Source organism: Crinia signifera, chromosome 3 (assembly GCF_055691185.1).
Source record: "Crinia signifera chromosome 3, ASM5569118v1, whole genome shotgun sequence".
Lineage (NCBI taxonomy): Eukaryota > Metazoa > Chordata > Amphibia > Anura > Myobatrachidae > Crinia > Crinia signifera.
Window position 1 is genome coordinate 211,889,956 of NC_139219.1, and position 20,912 is coordinate 211,910,867.

The following is a 20,912-nucleotide window of genomic DNA, read 5'->3' on the forward strand; positions in this document are numbered from 1 at the left end:
TTCTTGGCTATTAACATTGTTCTTCAATCCTTATCAGGAATCTTTGGCTAATTACATTGCTCATCAACGCTAGTCAAGAGTTCTTGGCTATTAACATTGTTAGTCATTCTTTGTCATTCTTCATTGGCTATTGCATTAATACTGTATTATTTTCTAGTAAAAATGTGTTACACATTATTAGTGTATTAGAACAATAACCAAAAAAAATGTTTGTATATGCAAAAAAGAATGTAAAAATATGTTTGCTGTTTGGCCTTTTTTTTTTAAAACCACACTATGTCTAAAAAAACTGCACATGTGCCTTAATTCACATGACCTAAAATCACACTTTCTCCCAGCTGGGAGAAACTTTTTATGCAAGTTCCCCCGGCCAAATCATTAATCCCTGTGGCTGTGGCTGGTCAACAGCCAGGGATCCTTGGGGAGTGGGACCCCCCAATAAAGGGGTCCCCCCTCCAGATTTAACCCTGACCGGGCTGATGTGAAATGGTTAATAATAGAATAACCCTATTGAGTAATGTTGTGGAATTACAAGTCCCAGCAAGCCTGCACCACATGCAGGAACTTGGAGAACAACAAGTCCCAACATTCAGGGCATTAAAGGACCCGCTTATACTTAAAGTTCCACAACATTACAAATAGCCTGAATTTATGTACTTATAAAACTATGCACATATTGCAAGCAGGTATTATTTACTATTTGACAATACAGATACTTTGCCTATCTGATATTTTGACTTGGCATACCAACTCCAACACATGCACCTAAAAAACTGAATATGAGTGGGACATATAGCAAAAAAAACATAGCCCTACATACAGTATGTGTCCTCTTTCATCTTAGCACCAATTCATGGCAAACTTTATTTGCCACAAATGCTGGGAGTCCCCATGGGAACGGACGCCGCAAGTCTAATTCAGCCCAGATTGATTTACATTTGCGAGAAGGGGAAAAATCATTCAACGGTCGCCGAGCATCAAATTATTTTGCCCCCATATGCTACCATGTGAATGGATGTTTGTGCAAAACATCCATTTGCAAAGCGACGGTGATGTGCGGACCGTGGCAGTGGGTGGGCATTTGCATACCCAGTGGACAACGTTAGAAGGCTCGCTAGGAAGCGAATTAGCAAGACAACCAGAATCACCTCCCATATGACAAATTTTTTTTATAATGTATGAAACTTTTATTTTTACAAAATAAAAGAGTTAAATTATATTTTCTTATTGAATTATGTTTGAATTTTGCCCTCTTCTATTTTTTTTATTTTGATTAATTTAGAAATTGAGAAAGGTGGATGCGGAGACCCGGGAATTTCAGTCTATGGGAAAAGGAATGGCAGCAGTTTCTTGCATGGAGATATTCTAACATTTGAATGTCAATCAGCTTTTGAACTTGTCGGAGAAAAAACAATCACATGTCAACAAAATAACCAGTGGTCCGGAAATAAACCAAGCTGTGTCTGTAAGTTTTTAAGTTGTATTTTAATAATATTATATATACTGTATATATGTAAACTATCTATACAGGGCAGTTCAAGGGGCTCCCCAAGCTCCAACAAGGGGCATAACTTCAAAGGGAATGTCATATCCATGGGTGATATTTGGGAAGACAGATGGTGACATGAAGGAGATGGAGATGTGGAGATAGTGACACAGGGAGAGATAGTGGGAGACAAAGAGGCAGTGTATGACAAGTAGAGGCAAAGGGTGACAGGGAGTTTGTGATGTGCAGAAATTGTGTAATAGCACTTTCCGCACTTACTGTATGTGGGAGTCTCTGAATTTGGCCCATTGTGTTTTGTTTAAACCATCTGTAAAAGGTGATACCAGTGGCGTCACTAGGCAGGTGCGGGGGGTGCGGCCCGCACCGGGTGTCACCAGTTAGTGGGGTGACACCCAATGCTGCAGGTTAGGCGGTACGGGTGTGCCGGTACCCGGTACCGCCATATTAAAGACCACCGAAACGTAAGTGGCGGGGGGCGCGGCCTATACAGGTCCGCCGCCCCCAGCCACAGCAGATTCCCTATGGAGGGGAGGGGCGGGGAGTGCATTGCGCGGCTCTCCTTCCTCTCCCTCCCCTCCCTCAGCAGCAGCAGTGGGAGGTGGCAGCAGCAGCGCGCGGTGGGAGCGAGGAGTGGACTCAGACTACTTGAGCAGGCCAGCCAGCACTGCAAGGTGAGTTGTGCAGTGCTGGCACTATGGGGGGAATACCTGGCACTATGGGGGCATGTGTGGCACTGGGGGGCATATGGCTGGCACTGGGGGTATATGTATTGCACTGTGTGTGCATATCTGGCACTGGGGGCATGTGTGGCACTGGGGGGCATATGGCTGGCACTGGGGGCATATGTATTGCACTGTGTGTGCATATCTGGCACTGGGGGCATGTGTGGCACTGTGGGGGCATGTGTGGCACTGGGGGGCATATGGCTGGCACTGGGGGTATATGTATTGCACTGTGTGTGCATATCTGGCACTGGGGGCATGTGTGGCACTGGGGGGCATATGGCTGGCACTGGGGGTATATGTATTGCACTGTGTGTGCATATCTGGCTCTGGGGGCATGTGTGGCACTATGGAGGCATGTGTGGCACTGGGGGCATATGGCTGGCACTGGGGGTATATGTATTGCACTGTGTGTGCATATCTGGCCCTGGGGGCATGTGTGGCACTAGGGGGAATATGGCTGGCACTGGGGGCATATGTATTGCACTGTGTGTGCATATCTGGCACTGGGGGCAGGTGTGGCACTGTGGGGGCATGTGTGGCACTGGGGGGCATGTGGCTGACACTGGGGGTATATGTATTGCACTGTGTGTGCATATCTGGCACTGGGGGCAAGTGTGGCACTGGGGGGCATATGGCTGGCACTGGGGGCATATGTATTGCACTGTGTGTGCATATATGGCACTGGGGGCAGGTGTGGCACTGTGGGGGCATGTGTGGCACTGGGGGCATGTGGCTGGCACTGGGGGCATATGTATTGCACTGTGTGTGCATATCTGGCACTGGGGGCATGTGTGTATTTGGCAATGTGGGGGCTTATGTGTCTCTGGCACTGCGGGGGCATATGTGTATCTGGCACTGTGGGGGCATATGTGTATCTGGCACTGTGGGGGCATATTTTTAATGGACATCACATTATGGGGCGTAATGGGCATTACGGTGTGGGGAGCATTGGGTAATTGCCATCACAGTGTGGGGTGTAATGGGTATCAAGTTGTTGCGGCATAATGTGTACTTAGCATCAGAGTGCGGTGTAATTAGCATTGCGGTGTGGGCGTAATGTGTAACTGGCATCACTTGTGTGGCATTATGTGTAAATGGCATTACGTCATGTGTAATGGGTATAGTTCGCTAAAATGTGCAATCTGCAGGTACACAATACATTCATGGTACAGACCACGCCCCCTTCTGATAGGCCACACCCCCAATTTTTCGGCACGCACAAGCATCCACTCTCCTTCTTCCAGAAAGTTGGTGGGGGGGAGGGGTGACACCATCAGTTCCTACACCGGGTGACACCAACCCTAGTGACGCCACTGGGTGATACCCCAGGATGACCGGCTCTTTTTTTACATGCTCCTAAACATCTCCATAAAACAGCTTAAAATCTATATAGCTGCCTTCAGAATCATCAAAAATATCCAAGGACTTAACTTTATCTTGTACTTCTCTATGTGGACATCTCTTCAAAATTTGCAGATTGCATTCCAACACTGCACTGGATTGCACTGGAATCCTGCTCATTGGATGTGATTGTATCCTCTGCCTCTTCCCTAGGACTGACTACATCTGAAGAGGACACAGGGTCAGTGCTGGAGTGTTCGGCACCCCCTGCAAACATTAAATGTACACCCTTTTCTATGTAAAAAAGCAGGGCATGCCACAAAAGTGGTGTGGTCTCAAGGCCATCCAATAGTACCTGACCACAAATTATGCAACACAGTAGCACAATATTATTACACCCCATGGAGTGTCCCTGAATTATATTAAACCACATAGTAGAGCCTATTATTCACATAATATAAAAGAATATAATATAACAGAATAGTGCTCCTTAATCATATCATGTCTCACCACAGTGTCCCTTATACTTGTTATGCTATACAGTAGTGCCCCTTGTACACAATGCCCAAAGTAGAAGTGGAGCTGAATGGCTGCAACAGTACAGCAGCAGAGCAAGGATAGAAACTCTTCCGAGCGGGTTGGGCTGGCTCTGAATACAGATCATAAAGCAATGACCTGAAAAAGAAAGAACTATCTTTTGCTCTATCCAACTCCTCCCTTAGATATCAGTTGCCTATGTTCCCTGTTCTAAAAATAATTTTAAGGGACTTGTGTAGTTTCATGGCAGCAGTTACGTAGTTAGAGTAGCGTCCCTGTCAGAATCAGTGTAGTGTTCCTGCGGGCAGCGTAGTCAGAGTCCCTGTAAGAATCAGCATAGTATTCCTGCAGTCCTTGGGCTACGCTAACAGGGTAGCTGAAAGCTGCCGCTGTGAAACTACACAAGTAGTCAGTCAGGCATCCCTGTTAGTATCAGTGTCATGTTCCTGCCCATTTGCGACCAGCCTGAACTCATGTAGTTAGCGGTCAGTCAGCATTATGCAGTTAGCATAGTCAGTCAACGTTTATTATATTGTGTGATAACCATTGACCATTTTAACCTGCCTTACATGACAAGTGTGAATGTGTTCCTGAAACACCCCCACTATCCATGCCAGCCCGAAGCGTGGCGAGCGGAGAAGCGTGGCGAGCGGACGCGTTATGCGTCCCCCGGCCCTGTTTATACCCCACTATCAACGTCGGCGTGGAGTTGATTTTATAAAGTGTGGCAAGCGCAGTGAGCCACTGAGCCTGAAGTGTGGCGAGCGGATGCGGAATACATGTGAAATAATCTGCGTCCCCTATTGGGGCTCACTGCACTCGCCACGCTTTGGGCTTGGTGGCTCACTACGCTTGCCACACTTTATAAAATCAACTCCATGCCGACGAATATAGTGGGGGTCTGAACATGTCGGGAGGAGGCGTAATGCATCTCCTCATGGGGCTCGCTGCAATGGGCACGCTTCAGGCTGGCGTAGATAGTGGGGGTTTGAAATGGAGGCATTTGCCAGTATGTAACATGGAGCACTGGCAAATGCCCCTTTATTGTGCATGAGATGCACTTGTGGTCACACACCCCCCTTTGTGCAAGAGACACACGCTGCCAAAGCCCTAACCCTGTCAGCAGGGTTCCGCACCCTGCCACAATACTTACTGAGAGGCTCAAGCATCTGAGATGCTCCTGGATCTCAGACAGATGGAGCACCTCTCTGCCGACACCTACATCCACCAGCGGACAGGAGATCTTGCAGGCTCTGGCACTGTGTGAGAGACGCTCAGTAAGCTTGCCAGGGATGCCGGGGACAGAGCTGCAGCTCCTGGGGACAACCACGGTGACTATGCTAACTATGCAGGGCTGCTGCAGAGACACTACTCTTACTACACTAGCCAGCCATTGGGCTACGCAGACAATGTAGCTTAGGCAGCCACCGTGAAACTACACAAGTAAGGCAGCCATTGGGCTACGCTAATAACATAGTTTCAGACGTATCGTAAGCTGCCGCCGTGAAACTACACAACTGCCAGCTTTAATTATTAAACTAAAAAACAATATTTACAGCCTTTGTTTAGTTTAAAAAACAGGGTCCCAGCTTATTCCCAAGAGACATATAATCTCTACCCTTTCAAGAAATTACACTTCAAAAGATGCCTCACATTGGGATTTTCACACTAATATACACACTGCTTGATATATTGGCTGTTTGATGGAATGGCTGATATATCAATGAAACAGTAGTCTGTAAGTGATAAATCTGTGAATGGTATTGTTTACAGACATATGTCAGCTGAGCAATACAGCCAATGCTTAATATATTTTAGATTAGTTGTGACGTCAGTCAGAACGGATCAGGCATTATGTATGGAGAACACGCTGACTGGTCCAATGACAAATATATCTAAAGATCAATTAATCTGTAGATATATTTTCCAGCTTAAATCTCTTCAAGATGTATTTGTCAAATTTGTCTGGTGGGTACCAAAATCTGGATATATATCGGAGCAAATGACAATCAACCATTTGCTCCAAAACACTGGGAAATGGATCAAAAAGATTGTTTTGATTAGTTTGTTAAATTAAACGGCTTTATTCAATTTGGCTGCATGGGTTTTTTTTATCTGTTTTTCAGCATTAGAAAGCAAATTGTCATATGCTCCCATACATTACTTGAATTTTTTTTCCACCAGAGAGATTGGACAAATAAATCTTTCTCTGTGTACATTGCTTTACACATGAGGAATGGTGTCTAACACTTTTCTGCAAGCCTGTTTTGTTCTTAAATTACTTGTGTGACTCTGTCAGTAACAAAAAGATACCTGTAGTTTATTGGATTTATAATTGTTCAAAATACACCTTTTGTATATGAGAGAAGCAATTGGATATACCAATAACCAAATTGAATTATACTCTTTTCAGGACGCCCTTTATAATTTATGGATCACTCACAGAATTGAGAAAAAAAGAAAAACACTGTTTCATTTTCCTGCATCATCAATGAAATTCACTCTAATAATCCAATGTATTTATATACTTCCCACTTTATACTTTCAGTCTGCCCACCACAAGAGGCAATTCCTATTCGTCCAGCTTAGGCTTTCATTCTTGAATGCCTTGCATTTAAAAAAGCAAGGTCCTTGGGACAGTGGGGGAAGTGAGGATATAAAAATTTGGTACTTATGTGTTATCTGGGCTCCCATGTTAAATGCACCCCATTTTTTCATACCCCTACTATCCAACTACGCATGGAGTTGATTCTATATAGTGTGGCGAGCGCAGCGAGCCACCGTGCCCGAAGCGTGGTGAGCGCAGCGAGCCCCGCGAGGGGACGCAGTCTCTTAAGAAAAACGGGAGCCCAGATATTACATAAGTACCAAAAATTCTTACCCCTATAACAATCGAAATATCAGGTTTTAATAGGAGACAAATAGAAGTGGTACCTAAGAGATATTCCTGTGATTGGATGTACAAATCTGTAAATTCTCAATCTGTAACTGACATCCCGAGAACCAACACATCCAACATAAAGGAAACTATAGACCCTATGGCAGGAATGGGGAATCTTTGACATTCCATGACCCAGCATGCCCTTCTGCAGTTTTACTACTTAGCCATGCTAAAACCATTGCAGGGCATGCTTGGATGTATAGTTCTACAACAGCTCTAGTGACAAAGGTTACCCATCCCTGCCCTATGATATACCCAATTACTGTAGGTCCTACATTTGTAATGCTAGATCTATAGGAAACAAGATTGCTATATTTGCTGACAAGATCTTCAGATCTTGCCTGTATTTTAGAGAATAGCTAAAAATGCTGCACTTATCTTGGAAACTGAAGTTCAAACAAATTACTCTATCATTCACAACCCAAGACAGAACCACAGAGGTGGTGGAATGACTATCTGCTTTATAAAAGCACTTTAGTTTATGGTCCGCACAATGGATATTACTCATTTGAGGGCATTCCTGCCAGACATTCTACAGAATTACAGTAGGTTTCCAAGTTACCACACCCTTAAATATGGAAAGATATTTCTACAAGAATTTGCAGACTTTTGTTGCTGTTTGGTTCTGGAGCATCAAAAATGACTGTGTCATTGATGAGCTGCCACACCTTGGCCAATATCTCCATTGCACAATGAATGTTCTGGGCCTCAAACAATTTATAGTTGTTTTAGGTCAAGTCAAGTCATAGTTTTTATTCATTACAATAAAACTAATAATTGTGTTAATAAAAATAATAACATATATTACACCATACAAAGTAAACATACAAACCATTTCACATTAACAGTGTATTTATTTTGTCAGATAATTTGAAATTTCCCAATTTCTAACATAAACAAATGTAACCTAGGAATCAGTTACAGTTACATTTATAGAAAAAACTCACTTTCTCGTCCATTTTTTAGAATTGATTTTTATGATTATATATTTCTTTACAGTTTCATGTTTCTTTAATTTTACCACACCATCTGGAATTATTCTCTCACCAAACTATCCTGAAGAATATGGAAACAACATGAACTGTGTGTGGTTAATAATATCTGAGCCAGGAAGCAGGATTCATCTGATCTTCAATGACTTTGATGTGGAACCACAGTTTGATTATGTTGCTGTAAAGGATGAGGGCATTGCTGAATTGCCTGCTCTTGGTACATTTTCAGGAAATGAAGTGCCCTCTCAGATTGCAAGCAATAGCCATGTTGTTCGGTTAGAGTTTCAATCGGATCACTCTACTACTGGAAGAGGATTTAATATTACTTACACAAGTAAGTATGATTTAAAAAAGTATTAATAGCATTTTACCTGTGCAGTTTTTTGTTGAACGTTTGACCTTAACAATGAAATTAAGTTAAAGTTTATCATATCTTTAGTAATTAATTTTTTTACATATCTTTAGTAATTCATTTATTTACATATCTTGTTAGTTGAAAGTAAGGCAAAAGGAAAATAGCTGGGCACATTTGACAAAATCATGTTGCACTGTCGGTAGGGCAAAGGTAAAATGTGCAGAGAGATTTAGATTTGTTAGAGGATTGTCCACACTTAAATTTTAATAGCAGTGTTATAAGTAAGTTGCCCAGCATTTGTGGCTTTTTTAGATGCAAAACTGAATAAAATGAAGAATAAAAAGAATGAAAGAGAAGTGACCTTTGACAATGTGCACATTATCTCCCCCTCCCCCCCAGTTGTAACCAGAGAACAATTCTATTGCTTTTAACTATCTAGGGCTCAACACAATTTGCATTTTTTTTAGCTGTGTTCTGTTTGACCGCAAAAAAACCTAAAATCTCTGGGGAGATAACTCAGAACTGAGATCTATTAATCTCAATATTGTGCCATGTTCACTGCCCATATACTCAATGCAAGATACGGTACCGAAAAAAAAAGATGTACAATTTTGTTCAAGTAATCTTCATGCAATTTAAATTGCTCCTCTGTTGATTGCATGTTCCGCTCAAAGCACAGCTCAATGACTCCCTTGTGATTTTCTCACTTTTGGGTCTATTTATCAAATGTTTTCACCAGTGATAGGACTTTTTTTCTTCTCATACCTACTGTATCATGGACTTAAAAACAGCAATACTGTAGAACTGCTATTAACAGAGATAACATTCACCTATATTAAAATATGCTAGTTTATCAATGGGCAACCTCAATCATTCTTTTACTTATCATTTCCTAGTGAACCTTTTACTGATTATCACACATTGTAGTTTTTTGCATCATACTTTTGTGTAAAAATGTGATTTGTAATGCATTTTCTCCAACATTATTTCCATTAAGATCACTTGCTGTTCTAAAATATAGATTTTTTTGTTAAGTTATTCCTGTGACTGTCAATTTATTTTTATCCAAACTGGATCCAAAAAGTGTTAAAGATCATTTATAAAAATGTTCTTAGAATGGTATATATGTGCATATGCACCCACCCTATCTATTTTTGTGTTTAATTACTTTTTACTTTATTTATCTTAATAGCATTTGGTCAAAATGAATGTCATGATCCTGGAATCCCTACAAATGGGAGGAGGTTTGGAGATAGATTTCTTCTTGGGAGCTCAGTAACTTTTCATTGTGATGAAGGCTTCATCAAAACACAGGGGTCTGAGTCCATAACCTGTATTATACAGGAGGGCAATGTTGTTTGGAGTGCTGCTGTTCCAAGATGTGAAGGTGATATATTGCTTACAATCTTATATCTATTTGATGCAATGTACATGGTTAAGAACACACAAAAACATAGTTCTAGGACTGACTCATGGACATATGCAATGTCAATGTGGTACACATTAGAGCAAATATTCACCACTGCAAAGTTTTTTACCAGTAGTCAGTTTTTGGAAGAGATAATAATATTGTCAATCGAAATTCAGATTCATTCATTCATTTTCAATGTTTTCTTGCTGCTCCAAAATCAGCCACTGTGAATTTGCTCACAGATGGAGAGCCTTCGGCATATTAGCATAGCCACTTTTTCTGAGACAGCATAGACTTACTTGGAAGTTGAATTTTTCTGATTTTTGTACATAAGTGGCAAATGTGAGATGTCAGTATTGGGCATCACTAAGGAAAAAACATCATTTGAGTTCTTATAATTTTTGAGTGAATGAAATTGCATCTTTCAGTACAACTCCGAATTAGGCTCATGTTGGTAATTGATGGAATTACTAATATATTACTGTAGCTAGAAATAAGATATTGTACAATCTAGTGTATACATAAATTCTACTGTACAGAACAGCTAGACCTAAAATACAAGTTAATTCAATAAAAAAGACAGCATGTAACATCCCTACATATATCTGTAAGGGATTCAGTATGAAATCCCGGCGGTCGGGATCCCGGCGTTCAAAATCCCGACGCCGGAATCCCGACCGCCAAAATCCCGACAAGGGGGGGACGTGGATCGCCCACCCCCCCTTGCGGGCTCGCTGTGCTCACCACGTAGCGGGCCCGGTGCCTCGCTACGCTCGGCATGCTAATTTATTCTCCCTCCAGAGGTGTCGTGGACACCCACGGGGGGAGAAAGTGTTGGGATTTTGGCGGTCGGGATTCTGAACGCCGGAATCCCGACCACTGGGATTTTAACTGCATCCCTCTGTAAGAACCCCTTGCCTGGAGTTTCATTTATTTATGCTCTTGGGTTATTATTTTGTCATTAATTTCAATTCCCAAAGAGTGACTACAGTATCCAAGTTTGAAGTTAAAATCCATTCTGTCCATTTGACAAGTTTTCTTTTTATTTAACATTTTTTATTACCTCTTACATTTATGACAATTACAATTTATTTAATGGTTTCCCTAGGGCAGCAGTTCTCAAACTGTGGGTCCTGAACCTTCTCATCATGGGGTTGCGACTCCATGTTGCTGACCATCAGGCTGGTGACTTTTCTAATCCCAGTCAGTGATTCAAGCAGTCTGAAAAATCTGTTGAGTTGTTTGTTATTTTAGAGTCCTCCCATCATTTTGTGCCTCCATAAGGCTGCCATGCATATACTGTCTGCTGACTACACATGTGATGTGATGACCTTCTGCAGTAACTTGCTGGGGTCCTGTAATTATTTTTTGTCTAATGGAGTCCCAGAGCAAAATTTATGGAGGATCCCTGCCCTAGATAATAGGAAAATTTGTTGATTACTGTTTGCTGCCAAGATGAACATTGGCCAATGATTACCAAACTGAGTGCTGTGGCATCTTGGGGTTCCTCAGGGTACTTACAGGAGTACCCGGAGTAAATTACGGAGTAAATTATATTGTTTTCAAAAGTTCAATGTGCTGTTGCTCCAAAATTTTATGTGAATTTGGGCATAAATTGGGCAAGTGCCACGGTGGCTCATAACGGCAAGCTCATTGTGTATAATTGGATTGACGCCTATTTATGGTCAATGTAATAGGCAAATCCATTGCTTATAGCTTCCAATTGTAAAATACAGTATATTATAAAAAAATAAACAAATCCGTTTCTCATCTCATTATTAAAGTTAAAGAAGACATATTGTTTACTTTTTTTCAGAATTTCTTATTTATAATATTTTCGCCTAGAGGCACCTATCTTGTGTCAATGTGCACTGAGTATACTCAGAAAATAGAGCCACATAAATGTGCTATGCCAAGTAGAAAGAGATGTTATCAAGTAGACAGAGGGCCTTATTCAGACCGGACCACTGCTGTTCAAATGTGCAGAGGCCTGCGATCAGATAGTCACCACCCAGACAGGGTGAAAACCTGCCCTGTGCAAGCCTACAAATGACTTGAATTGGTTATCTCCAGTTAGCTGCAAATCCATTTGCAACTCACCATGAAATGATTTTCCTAGTCTGTGCAAGGGTGCATAACTCAGTCCTTCCACAACTGTGCAACAGAATCAGGCTGATTTAGGCTGGAGCTGACATCACAGACCTTAAAATGCCTTGGCATGCATTTTTCCTAACACTCCCAGAAAATATCTGGTTGCCACCCCCATATGCTGGCTTCCTGTAAGTGAATTTGCAAGGGGATTGTAAAGAAAGTAATGGCTAATATTTGTTTCATTTTGGCCTCGTGCATGTGTGCTACAATCTGTATGCATGAACAGTCATTTGATAATTGCCTTTCAAATTCGCACAACAGTGATCAGCTTTGAATAACCTCAGGAATTCTGTGAGATTGTGAAATTGCACACAATTGCAGAAATATGCATGCTCCCACATACGGAGGATAATTTTTTACACTTAGGGCCTGATTCAGGTCTGATCGGTTGGGGACGAATTCAGCCCCGTTTTCCAATGCTACGGTACAGGCCTGCGCATGTGCATGGTCAAATATGCACATGTGCAGACTCCCTGTGCAAATGCCTTCAGCGAGTATCAGATTCGCAGAGGCATTTGCACGGGCAGGGGTCTGTGGATTAGGGGAACACCCAGCATTTTATGAGCATCCTCATTAAAATGCTGGGTGTTCCCCTGGGAACACAGGCATAAGGCAGGTGGCTTATGTTACATGACAACAGTGCCTTCCCTGAATTCATCTCTGTTGGAAATAAAAGTCAGTCTAGACCAGTGGTTCCCAACCCTGGTCCTCAAGTACCCCCAACAGTGCACGTTTTCCAGGTCACCCGGCAGGTGCACTCATTATTCAGGCACATTTTAAAAGATCCACAGGTGGAGCTAATTATAGCACTTGTGATTCTGTGTGGAGACCTGCAAAACATGCACTGTTGGGGGTACTTGAGGACCAGGGTTGGGAACCACTGGTCTAGACTGACTTTTATTTGTGAATTGGAAAAAATAATTTGGTGGGCGGCGACCATCGAATGTCTTTTCATTCTTGTGGCCACATGCAATGGTATGTGTAAAGGCCCATACATACTGGGCGACTTTGAGCTAAAACCATCACCATCCCCCACACCACACCATCACCGGGAAACTCGCTCATCTGCTGGTATTACCAGCAGATTAGCAGAATTGAGGACGGCTTTGCATAGCTCTGCACTATGCAAAGCCGTCCTCCCCTCGCTGACAGTGCCAGGCATGGGGAAACCGGCTCAGTGTGTATGCACTGAGTAACTTTCCCCACAGCGATGACAGCAATCATCGCTGGGCATAATCGGCCAGTGTGTATGGACCTTTAGTGTACACACCCCCTTGCATGGTGTGCATACAGCACTGCAAATGAGTGAAAATACACATATTTTTCATGCATGTTGATTATCTGAGTACCAGAATAAATTACATCTCTGCCTCAAACCCCTGAAAAGCAGTATAGTTTAAATATAGTGCCCAAAACAATGTAGAGCTTCAAACCTTTATATTGATTGTATATTTATAATCTAGGCCCAAAGAATGTTACAATAGTGTGTGGAACTTGGAATAGAACATAATTAATTTTACATTGTATTCTTTAGCTCCATGTGGAGGACACTTAACAGCATCAAGTGGAATTATACTTCCTCCGGGCTGGCCCGGTTATTACAAAGATTCCTTGAACTGTGAATGGGTGATTGAAGCAAGAACTGGACATTCAGTTAAAATCAGTTTTGAGAGGTAGGAGATTTCTTCAGTCAATTCACATTGTATTTTATATGCAGACATATATAAATAAGAAAATACATTTTGGGCCTGCTTCTAATCAGTTCGCCCCCCACGCATTTCCTCGTGTGCATGCACATTTTTGCACATCTGCATACACTGGGTGGGAGCGGGCACAGTGAAATACTAGTTTGCAGTCCTGTTCGCACCCACCAGTGTCTGCGGGGGTGTTGGGCTGAGGTGAGGGGACGCGCCCTTGGGAACATTCAGCTTTTGGGTGTTCCCATGAAAACACTGGCATTCCCATGGAAATTTGGCAGTGATGCGGCTGCCAGAAGCTGGCAGCTGACATCACCGGATGTCAGCTGCCCGCCCTGTTACCATACAGGGCGCATGCAAAACTAAGGCACCTGAGAGTGTCTTAGTTTTGTTTGTATGTACCAAATCATTCAATGGTTGTGACCACCAAATGATTTGGTCTCTGCATTCTAGTCTACAAATGAATGTTTATGACAAAAAATTTACTCGCAGCCGCGTGGGGAACTCAGGGAACGGGGTGTGGGGGGATGGCAGATGAACGAGCAGCACTTCATGTGGACCAGAATAAGATAATTTGTCTATTCAAGAACCTTGCATATATTAATAACAAAATGTAGTAAATTGTTTTGAATGTTTTTTTTTTTATTGTGTATTGGTACATATATGGTCAAACTAATATGTGACATATCAGAATTTATTTTACATGTCCAATCATATTCTGTAAATTAATGGTGATGTCAAAAGTAAACAATTTTTTTTTTTATTTTATATGCCCCTGTTGTCTGAAACATTGATTTTGGGATGTTTAATATTACATTATGTTAAGTATCTAATGTGTACCTACAGAATTTGTCTAGCCAAATGAAATTACTCTAATAAAGAAATATCATGTAATCTAAATCTATAACAAATAACTTTGTTAAAGGTTTTACATTATTTTATATGACAAATGTAGTTTATGTACAGTTTAATCAAGACTATGATTACATGACTTTTATCTTTTTTTAAATGCACATTTTTGTTTTAATCTGTGCTGACAAGTAGAATATCATACATGCTTCTCGTTTTATAGTTCAAGAGGTTAACATCTCTACAGACACATCTGAATAGTATTCATTGAACAGTGTTGTATTGTATCAAAAGAGTGTGTCAATTCACTGCTAAGAAAAAAGATAGCCAGTGGAGAATGATTTCATGCTTCATCATCTGTCATAAATCTAAGACCTAAAAATTCAAGGAGCAGAAAATTGTTAACGCAAGGTTCCACAAAAAGATGTAAACAGACATGCTGGGCGCCCCCCTGTTTAACTCTATAACTGCAGTATACAGTATATTGATCAGTCTACAAGGTATAAACATTAAAGTGAATCTTTAAGAGAGTTACTATAATCAACATTTAATTATCAGGTGTAAGTGCACAGTGGTAACCAAAAGCAGCAGGAATACACATATCAATTATTCCCTCTCAGTTAGGTTACCTAGTGAAGTGTTAGCAGTGGGGTATATATGTATGGTTACATTCATTATTTGCTCAGTGATAATAGTCATTCCATTATGATGCATGATGGGTGTCTTGCTAAAAAAAACATGTATATCTTTATATCAGCTACCTTTGACTTTGTAAAAGGCACCTAATTTACGACAGCCTTATTCCAGGCAACAAGCTCATTTAGAGAACTTGACATTGTTATACAAAGCTGTGGAAAACTGTGCTACAGTACCTGTATATCAAATGATATTACTATTATAATAATCAAATAAGTATTAATATTTGTAATAATCATATTAATTATTCTCTTAAAATATAAAGTACATATTTAATTATGCAGAGTGCTTCAGTGGATTACTACCAGAGACGTTTTTAATACTAACAATAATCTTATAAACTGTAGTATACATTTGCACAGGATGTTGTTTATTAATATCCATTAAACATTTAAAATCTGTTTAAAAGTAAAAAAATATAAGCAACATCACTCACATCCCTCGGGGCAATATGTGACTGTGAACAAAGAAACTATGAATCCTGCTGTAGCATAAGCGCAGCATTAAGCTTTCTACATTGTTATAGTGAGTATTATTTTGTGTTAATTTGTATTAATTCATCACAAACATAATTTGTATGCAATGTATTTTCTTTGTGTTTAGAATTGCAATCTAGGGGTCATGGATTTGATTCTCACCACGGCAATAAATGTGCAGTTTGTATATTCCTGTGCTTGAATAGGTTTCCTCCGGGCGCTCTGGTCTCCTCCCACAATCCAAAATATACTGCTACTGTAGGTCAATTGTCTTCCAACAAAATTAACCTTTGAATGTGTGTGTGTGTATGTGTGTGTACATGTGGTAGGGAATATAGAATGTAAGCTCCACTGGGGCAGGGACTGATATGAAAGTTCAAAAAATATTCTCAGTAAAGCGCTGCAGAATATGTGTACACTATATAAATAACAGGTTAAAATAATAATATGAAGCAGTTTACTGTAGTTATAAATTCATGATGGATATTAACATTTATTCTTATCCCAGATTTCAGACTGAAGTAAACTACGACATTCTTGAAGTGCGGGATGGCCCAGCCAACTCTTCGCCATTGATTGGAGAATATCATGGAACGCAAGCACCCCAGTTTCTCATTAGTACAGGAAATTATATGTATCTTCTATTTGTTACTGATAATAGCCGTTCCAATGTTGGCTTTTTCATTCGCTTTGAAAGTAAGTGATAGTTTTTGTTGTGTATTAAATTCTATTTATTGAGTAAACACTAGGGAGCGTTGCATAGCCTGTAAATCTTTTCAGCAAATAACTGTGGCATGGTATGACTTACATAAGCAACAATTAAGCTACTGTAGATACACACAAATAATCAATCTTATTACTGAATTATCTTTCAGTGTACACAGTAGTCAGTGAGTATTCCAATAGGAAATCAGCCAATCATTTTTATAAATGTCATACATAAAGCTCTTATTAAATGAGCCAATCAAAACCACCATCTGCCCTAGTTGCTGAGAGCACACTACACATTTCTTGGGCTGAACAGTCAAAAATTGTACTGATTATCACATGGTGTGTACCCAGTTGTGCACTAAAGGAATATAAAATAGACAGATAAATAGTTAGAACCAAAGAAAATCTGTTGGTTGAAAATACTACACATTAATATCCAGTAATAAGTCTCAATGAATGTTAGTGTCTAAAAAAAGAGATAAAAAAATGATGATGATATACACTGATAATAGCATTCCTAGCTTTAGTAGCAATATACTACTAAATATGGGTGCTTAACATACTTTATGTACAAGCTTACCAGCATATGGACACACACCTAAAGGAAGGCTACCTACCAAACTTTTAGGAGTAAAATTAGGAGATATTTATCTGAGCCAACAACTCATATGACTATTTGACGTTATTTTTGATGTAGGATCTCCAATTCATTAGATATTTTTTGCCATTCATAGTTTTGATTGGAGAGTGAATACACCTTCTTGTATACTTTGTTTATTTGCAAGTACAAGAAAGATATGTCTTATTGTAATACATTTGTTATATTTCTTAGGAGAGTGGACAAAATGAATAGGCTAAGACACAATATTTTAAAGTCTTCATTAAAACTTTTTTATATATACTGTACACACAAACACACACACACACACACACACTCACATTAACACACATTTGCAATTAAAAATGCCCTAGCAAAGGTCTTCTTTTCTATGCTATTCCTTGCAATACTGTATTCTGACTCTAGGGAGCACCACTAACCAGATATGCCCCCCACGCTCCATTATATTGTGTAACTTACATGTAATTATATTGTTTTTTCTAAATACTAACTACTGTACATGTGGATTTAAATGTATGTGCAGGTTCTAATTTGGTGTTGATACAAGTTTGTAAATATATAAGCAACATAGGCCTTGATTAAATTAAGATTTTAGTTTGTGATAATATTTGCACTGGTATACAATAAATAATGCTATTCCAGTGGCCCTTTAAGGATTAGATATGTATTATTACATTCATTCTCTTTATATAAATGTAAATTATTTACTGTGCATTTCCAAAGTGATGTTTCAGTGTCATGCTAAAAGTCTTACAGTACATGCATGTAAAATTCTAGTCAAGGAAACATGCACCGTATGAGTCCTGCAAAAGCTCTTAGGAATAATTTTACTAGATTAATTATTGATTTTGTTTGGCTAGGATATATGTTGCATAGATTTCAGGCCTTCCAGTAAAGGCAAGTCAAACAAGAATGAAGTGCATCATTCATACATCACATACTGTTCTTAGTAGCATATATAAAACTGTGACAGAACAGTGTTTATATGAATGCGGAATCACAGTCTTATTAACCCAGTAAATATGTATGTTTGATTTCAGTACACATTATATGTTTCTACAACTCCTAGCCTGTCAAACAATATTTAATAAGATCTGCCTGACAGAACTTATTATACCAAAATGAGCTTGAGGGCACACATTCATAATTCAATTGTATAGACCCTGGTAATCTTGCAACTACATTGTATTTGAGTGATTTCAAAATTTATATTACGTATAAAAAAAAGGTTTGCAACGAAAAAAAAAACATTCTTACAGCATACTGCACTATAAAGTTTTCAAAACTCTCACACAGGACCTATCTACTTTCCTTTCACATTTTTTAAGGTCAAAATAGTTAAAGGTATCTGGTAAATAATTCAACATGTGAAAATGACATCTGAAAGTATTTATTTTCTATAAACTCACTTGCTGGGCTCATCAGATAATAAATCATATTACAATGCAATATTTTTAGTCATAACTTGTGTTACCATTCTCTTTCTATTTCATTTTCTTCTGTGTTGTAATTTCAAATTGTTGTCTTAATGAAGCAATGACAATTTCATTCTTCTACTGAAATCAGTTTATTCATTGGATGCACCAATGTGTCCTTAATTTCTTTGCCAGTACCATTCAAAGGCTGAATTTTCAATACCACTGAATACTCCATTGTGATTTCTCTGGGTTATATAATTTAATATTCTTACTGCAAGAGACATAAAATGTATGTCTTCATCACTCCACACTCCATGAAGCTGCAAGTATATATTTATATCATTGCAGTGCTTACAGATCATGTGTATAATTAAAGTCAGTAATTGTGATAACAGATTCAGTGAACTGGGACAAACTCAACTTAAGGTGGCCATACATCAGAAAGACTGGTCTTATGCCCCCCATACACGGTCCGTTTTTTCGGTCCGTTCTGTACTTTTAAAGTACACATCGGATCGGATCGCATCCCTAGTGCATGCAGTGTGCATGCACTGCGATCCATTCCGATGTGTACCTAGTACAAAAAGTATGTGCAGCACATACTTTTTGTACCGTACTATGTGATGCGCGGGAGCGCGCATCGCATAGTACAGAACAGAGCCCTACACAACGGACCGTGTATGGGCCCCTTAACAATCATGATTGTGTCCAATTTCCCTTCAACAGTCCTTGGTGGTTTTTGGACACACAATGTACTCACAATCTGTCATACATTCTGTAATACAAACAATCTGCTGCATGATTGTATGATTGAAGCTTCATTGAAATAGGGGGCTGGCCTACTAGGATTAAAAGGATAGGAGTACCAAAACAAAATTAGGTACTTATGTAGTATCTGGGCTGCCGATTTTGTGATTGTATGCCTTACCTTAAGGCATACAATCAGATGCGATGCGATGCGATTCGATGTGATTTTTCATAGGATTCAATGTTAAGAAGGTCCTGTTCATTTCCCCACTATCCAAGTGGGCATAGAGTTGATTTTATATAGTGTGGCGAGCGCAGCGAGCCACCGAGCCCGAAGCGTGGCGAGCGAAGCGTGCCCCGCGAGGGGACGCATATTTCTCAAAAAGTATTCTGTGTCCCCTCGCGGGGCTCGCTACGCTCACCACGCTTCGGGCTCGGTGGCTCGCTACGCTCGCCACAGGTTTATATCCAACTTCATGCCCACTTGGATAGTGGAGAAAGGAAAAGGACCCCTTTTTCCCATTGAATTCTATATTAAAATGGACTCAGACCATTTTAACATTGAATCCTATGGAAAAATCTTGACCATCGCATTGCATACGATTTGGTCGCATGCGATGCGATCCGATCCGATTTCTAGCCCAGATACTACATAAGTACCCAAAATTATTATTTTTTTTTTATTTACAGGTTGCCAGCAACTACCAATCTGCTCACATCTGCTGTGTTATGCCATTACTAAATACTGTTTTCAGAGTAGTGACAGAACTGTGCAAAATCCACCGCTCTCTTCAGCCGCCCACCCATCTGCCGCTTGGAAACTTCTGCGGCTCCTAGCATCTTCACTGCCACGGGCCAGCTGGAAGCTGCACCTCTGCTAGTCAGGGAGGGAGTGTCACATGAATCTGGTTGTATGAGCCATCTAAAGACAAATTGCATGTGCTTAAAAGCACATGTAATCTGCTCCCAATCCCAACTGATCTGATGTGCAGAACGTCAGATCAGAGGACCAATCCTCCAATCTGCCGGGGCCAGCATTATATGATTGTGTTGTGCACACAATCTGTATACAATCCATTTTACAATCCATTGAGATTGTATGATTGGATGCAATGTCTTTCTTGTATGGCCACCTTTACTTATAGGAATTGATCATTCTTGAGCATGCATTTGAAAGGGATTGCTCTCTCTAGTGGCATAGAAGGAATGTATAGTGAGTCATCACTAATGTTTTCCTAACCTGCAAAGATATTTTATAGCATTATGGCTATAAAAAATATACATTAAAAAGAAAAAGTACAAATAAACACTTAACCCTTAAAAAATGATACACTCATAGTCCATGTAGATCCATTCCCAGAGCTGAAGAATAAAATGTGTGTAAAATTAATTTTTTAAACAATCAAAGATATACATGTCTGTTCTCCCACTATATAAAGCCTATAAGTTAAAATGATGGTTACTAGTGTTTTTTTGGGGGGGAGGGGGGGATCTAATTGGGCAATGGGCTAGTCCTGAGCCTTCATTGGGTTGCCTGATTCTCTGAAGGAGTAAAGATACTGTTGAACATGGCATTAGGCAGCCAATGAGAGGTGTTATGAGATAGAGCCTCTTTTCAGCTACTTGTGCTAGATACATGCTCTAACTAGAAAATTTTAAAAATGAATAAAATGTGTCCTGTTTTCTGACAAAATATGTGTTAATACAGTATGTTAACACCATGTTACTGTAAAATTAAT

General features: G+C 40.1%; 1 protein-coding gene across 2 annotated transcripts in view; it reads left to right on the top strand.

Annotated features, from left to right (window-relative positions):
* Window positions 1-20,912, top strand: part of CSMD1 (CUB and Sushi multiple domains 1) — a 1,658,539-nt gene that overhangs the window by 1,217,742 nt on the left and 419,885 nt on the right. For both annotated transcript variants that reach the window (XM_083177358.1, XM_083177357.1), the window contains exons 13-17: window positions 1,283-1,465; window positions 8,051-8,377; window positions 9,591-9,785; window positions 13,495-13,633; window positions 16,187-16,374. In XM_083177358.1, coding sequence (XP_083033484.1) covers window positions 1,283-1,465; window positions 8,051-8,377; window positions 9,591-9,785; window positions 13,495-13,633; window positions 16,187-16,374 — 1,032 coding nt within the window. The remainder of the gene's footprint in view (window positions 1-1,282; window positions 1,466-8,050; window positions 8,378-9,590; window positions 9,786-13,494; window positions 13,634-16,186; window positions 16,375-20,912) is intronic.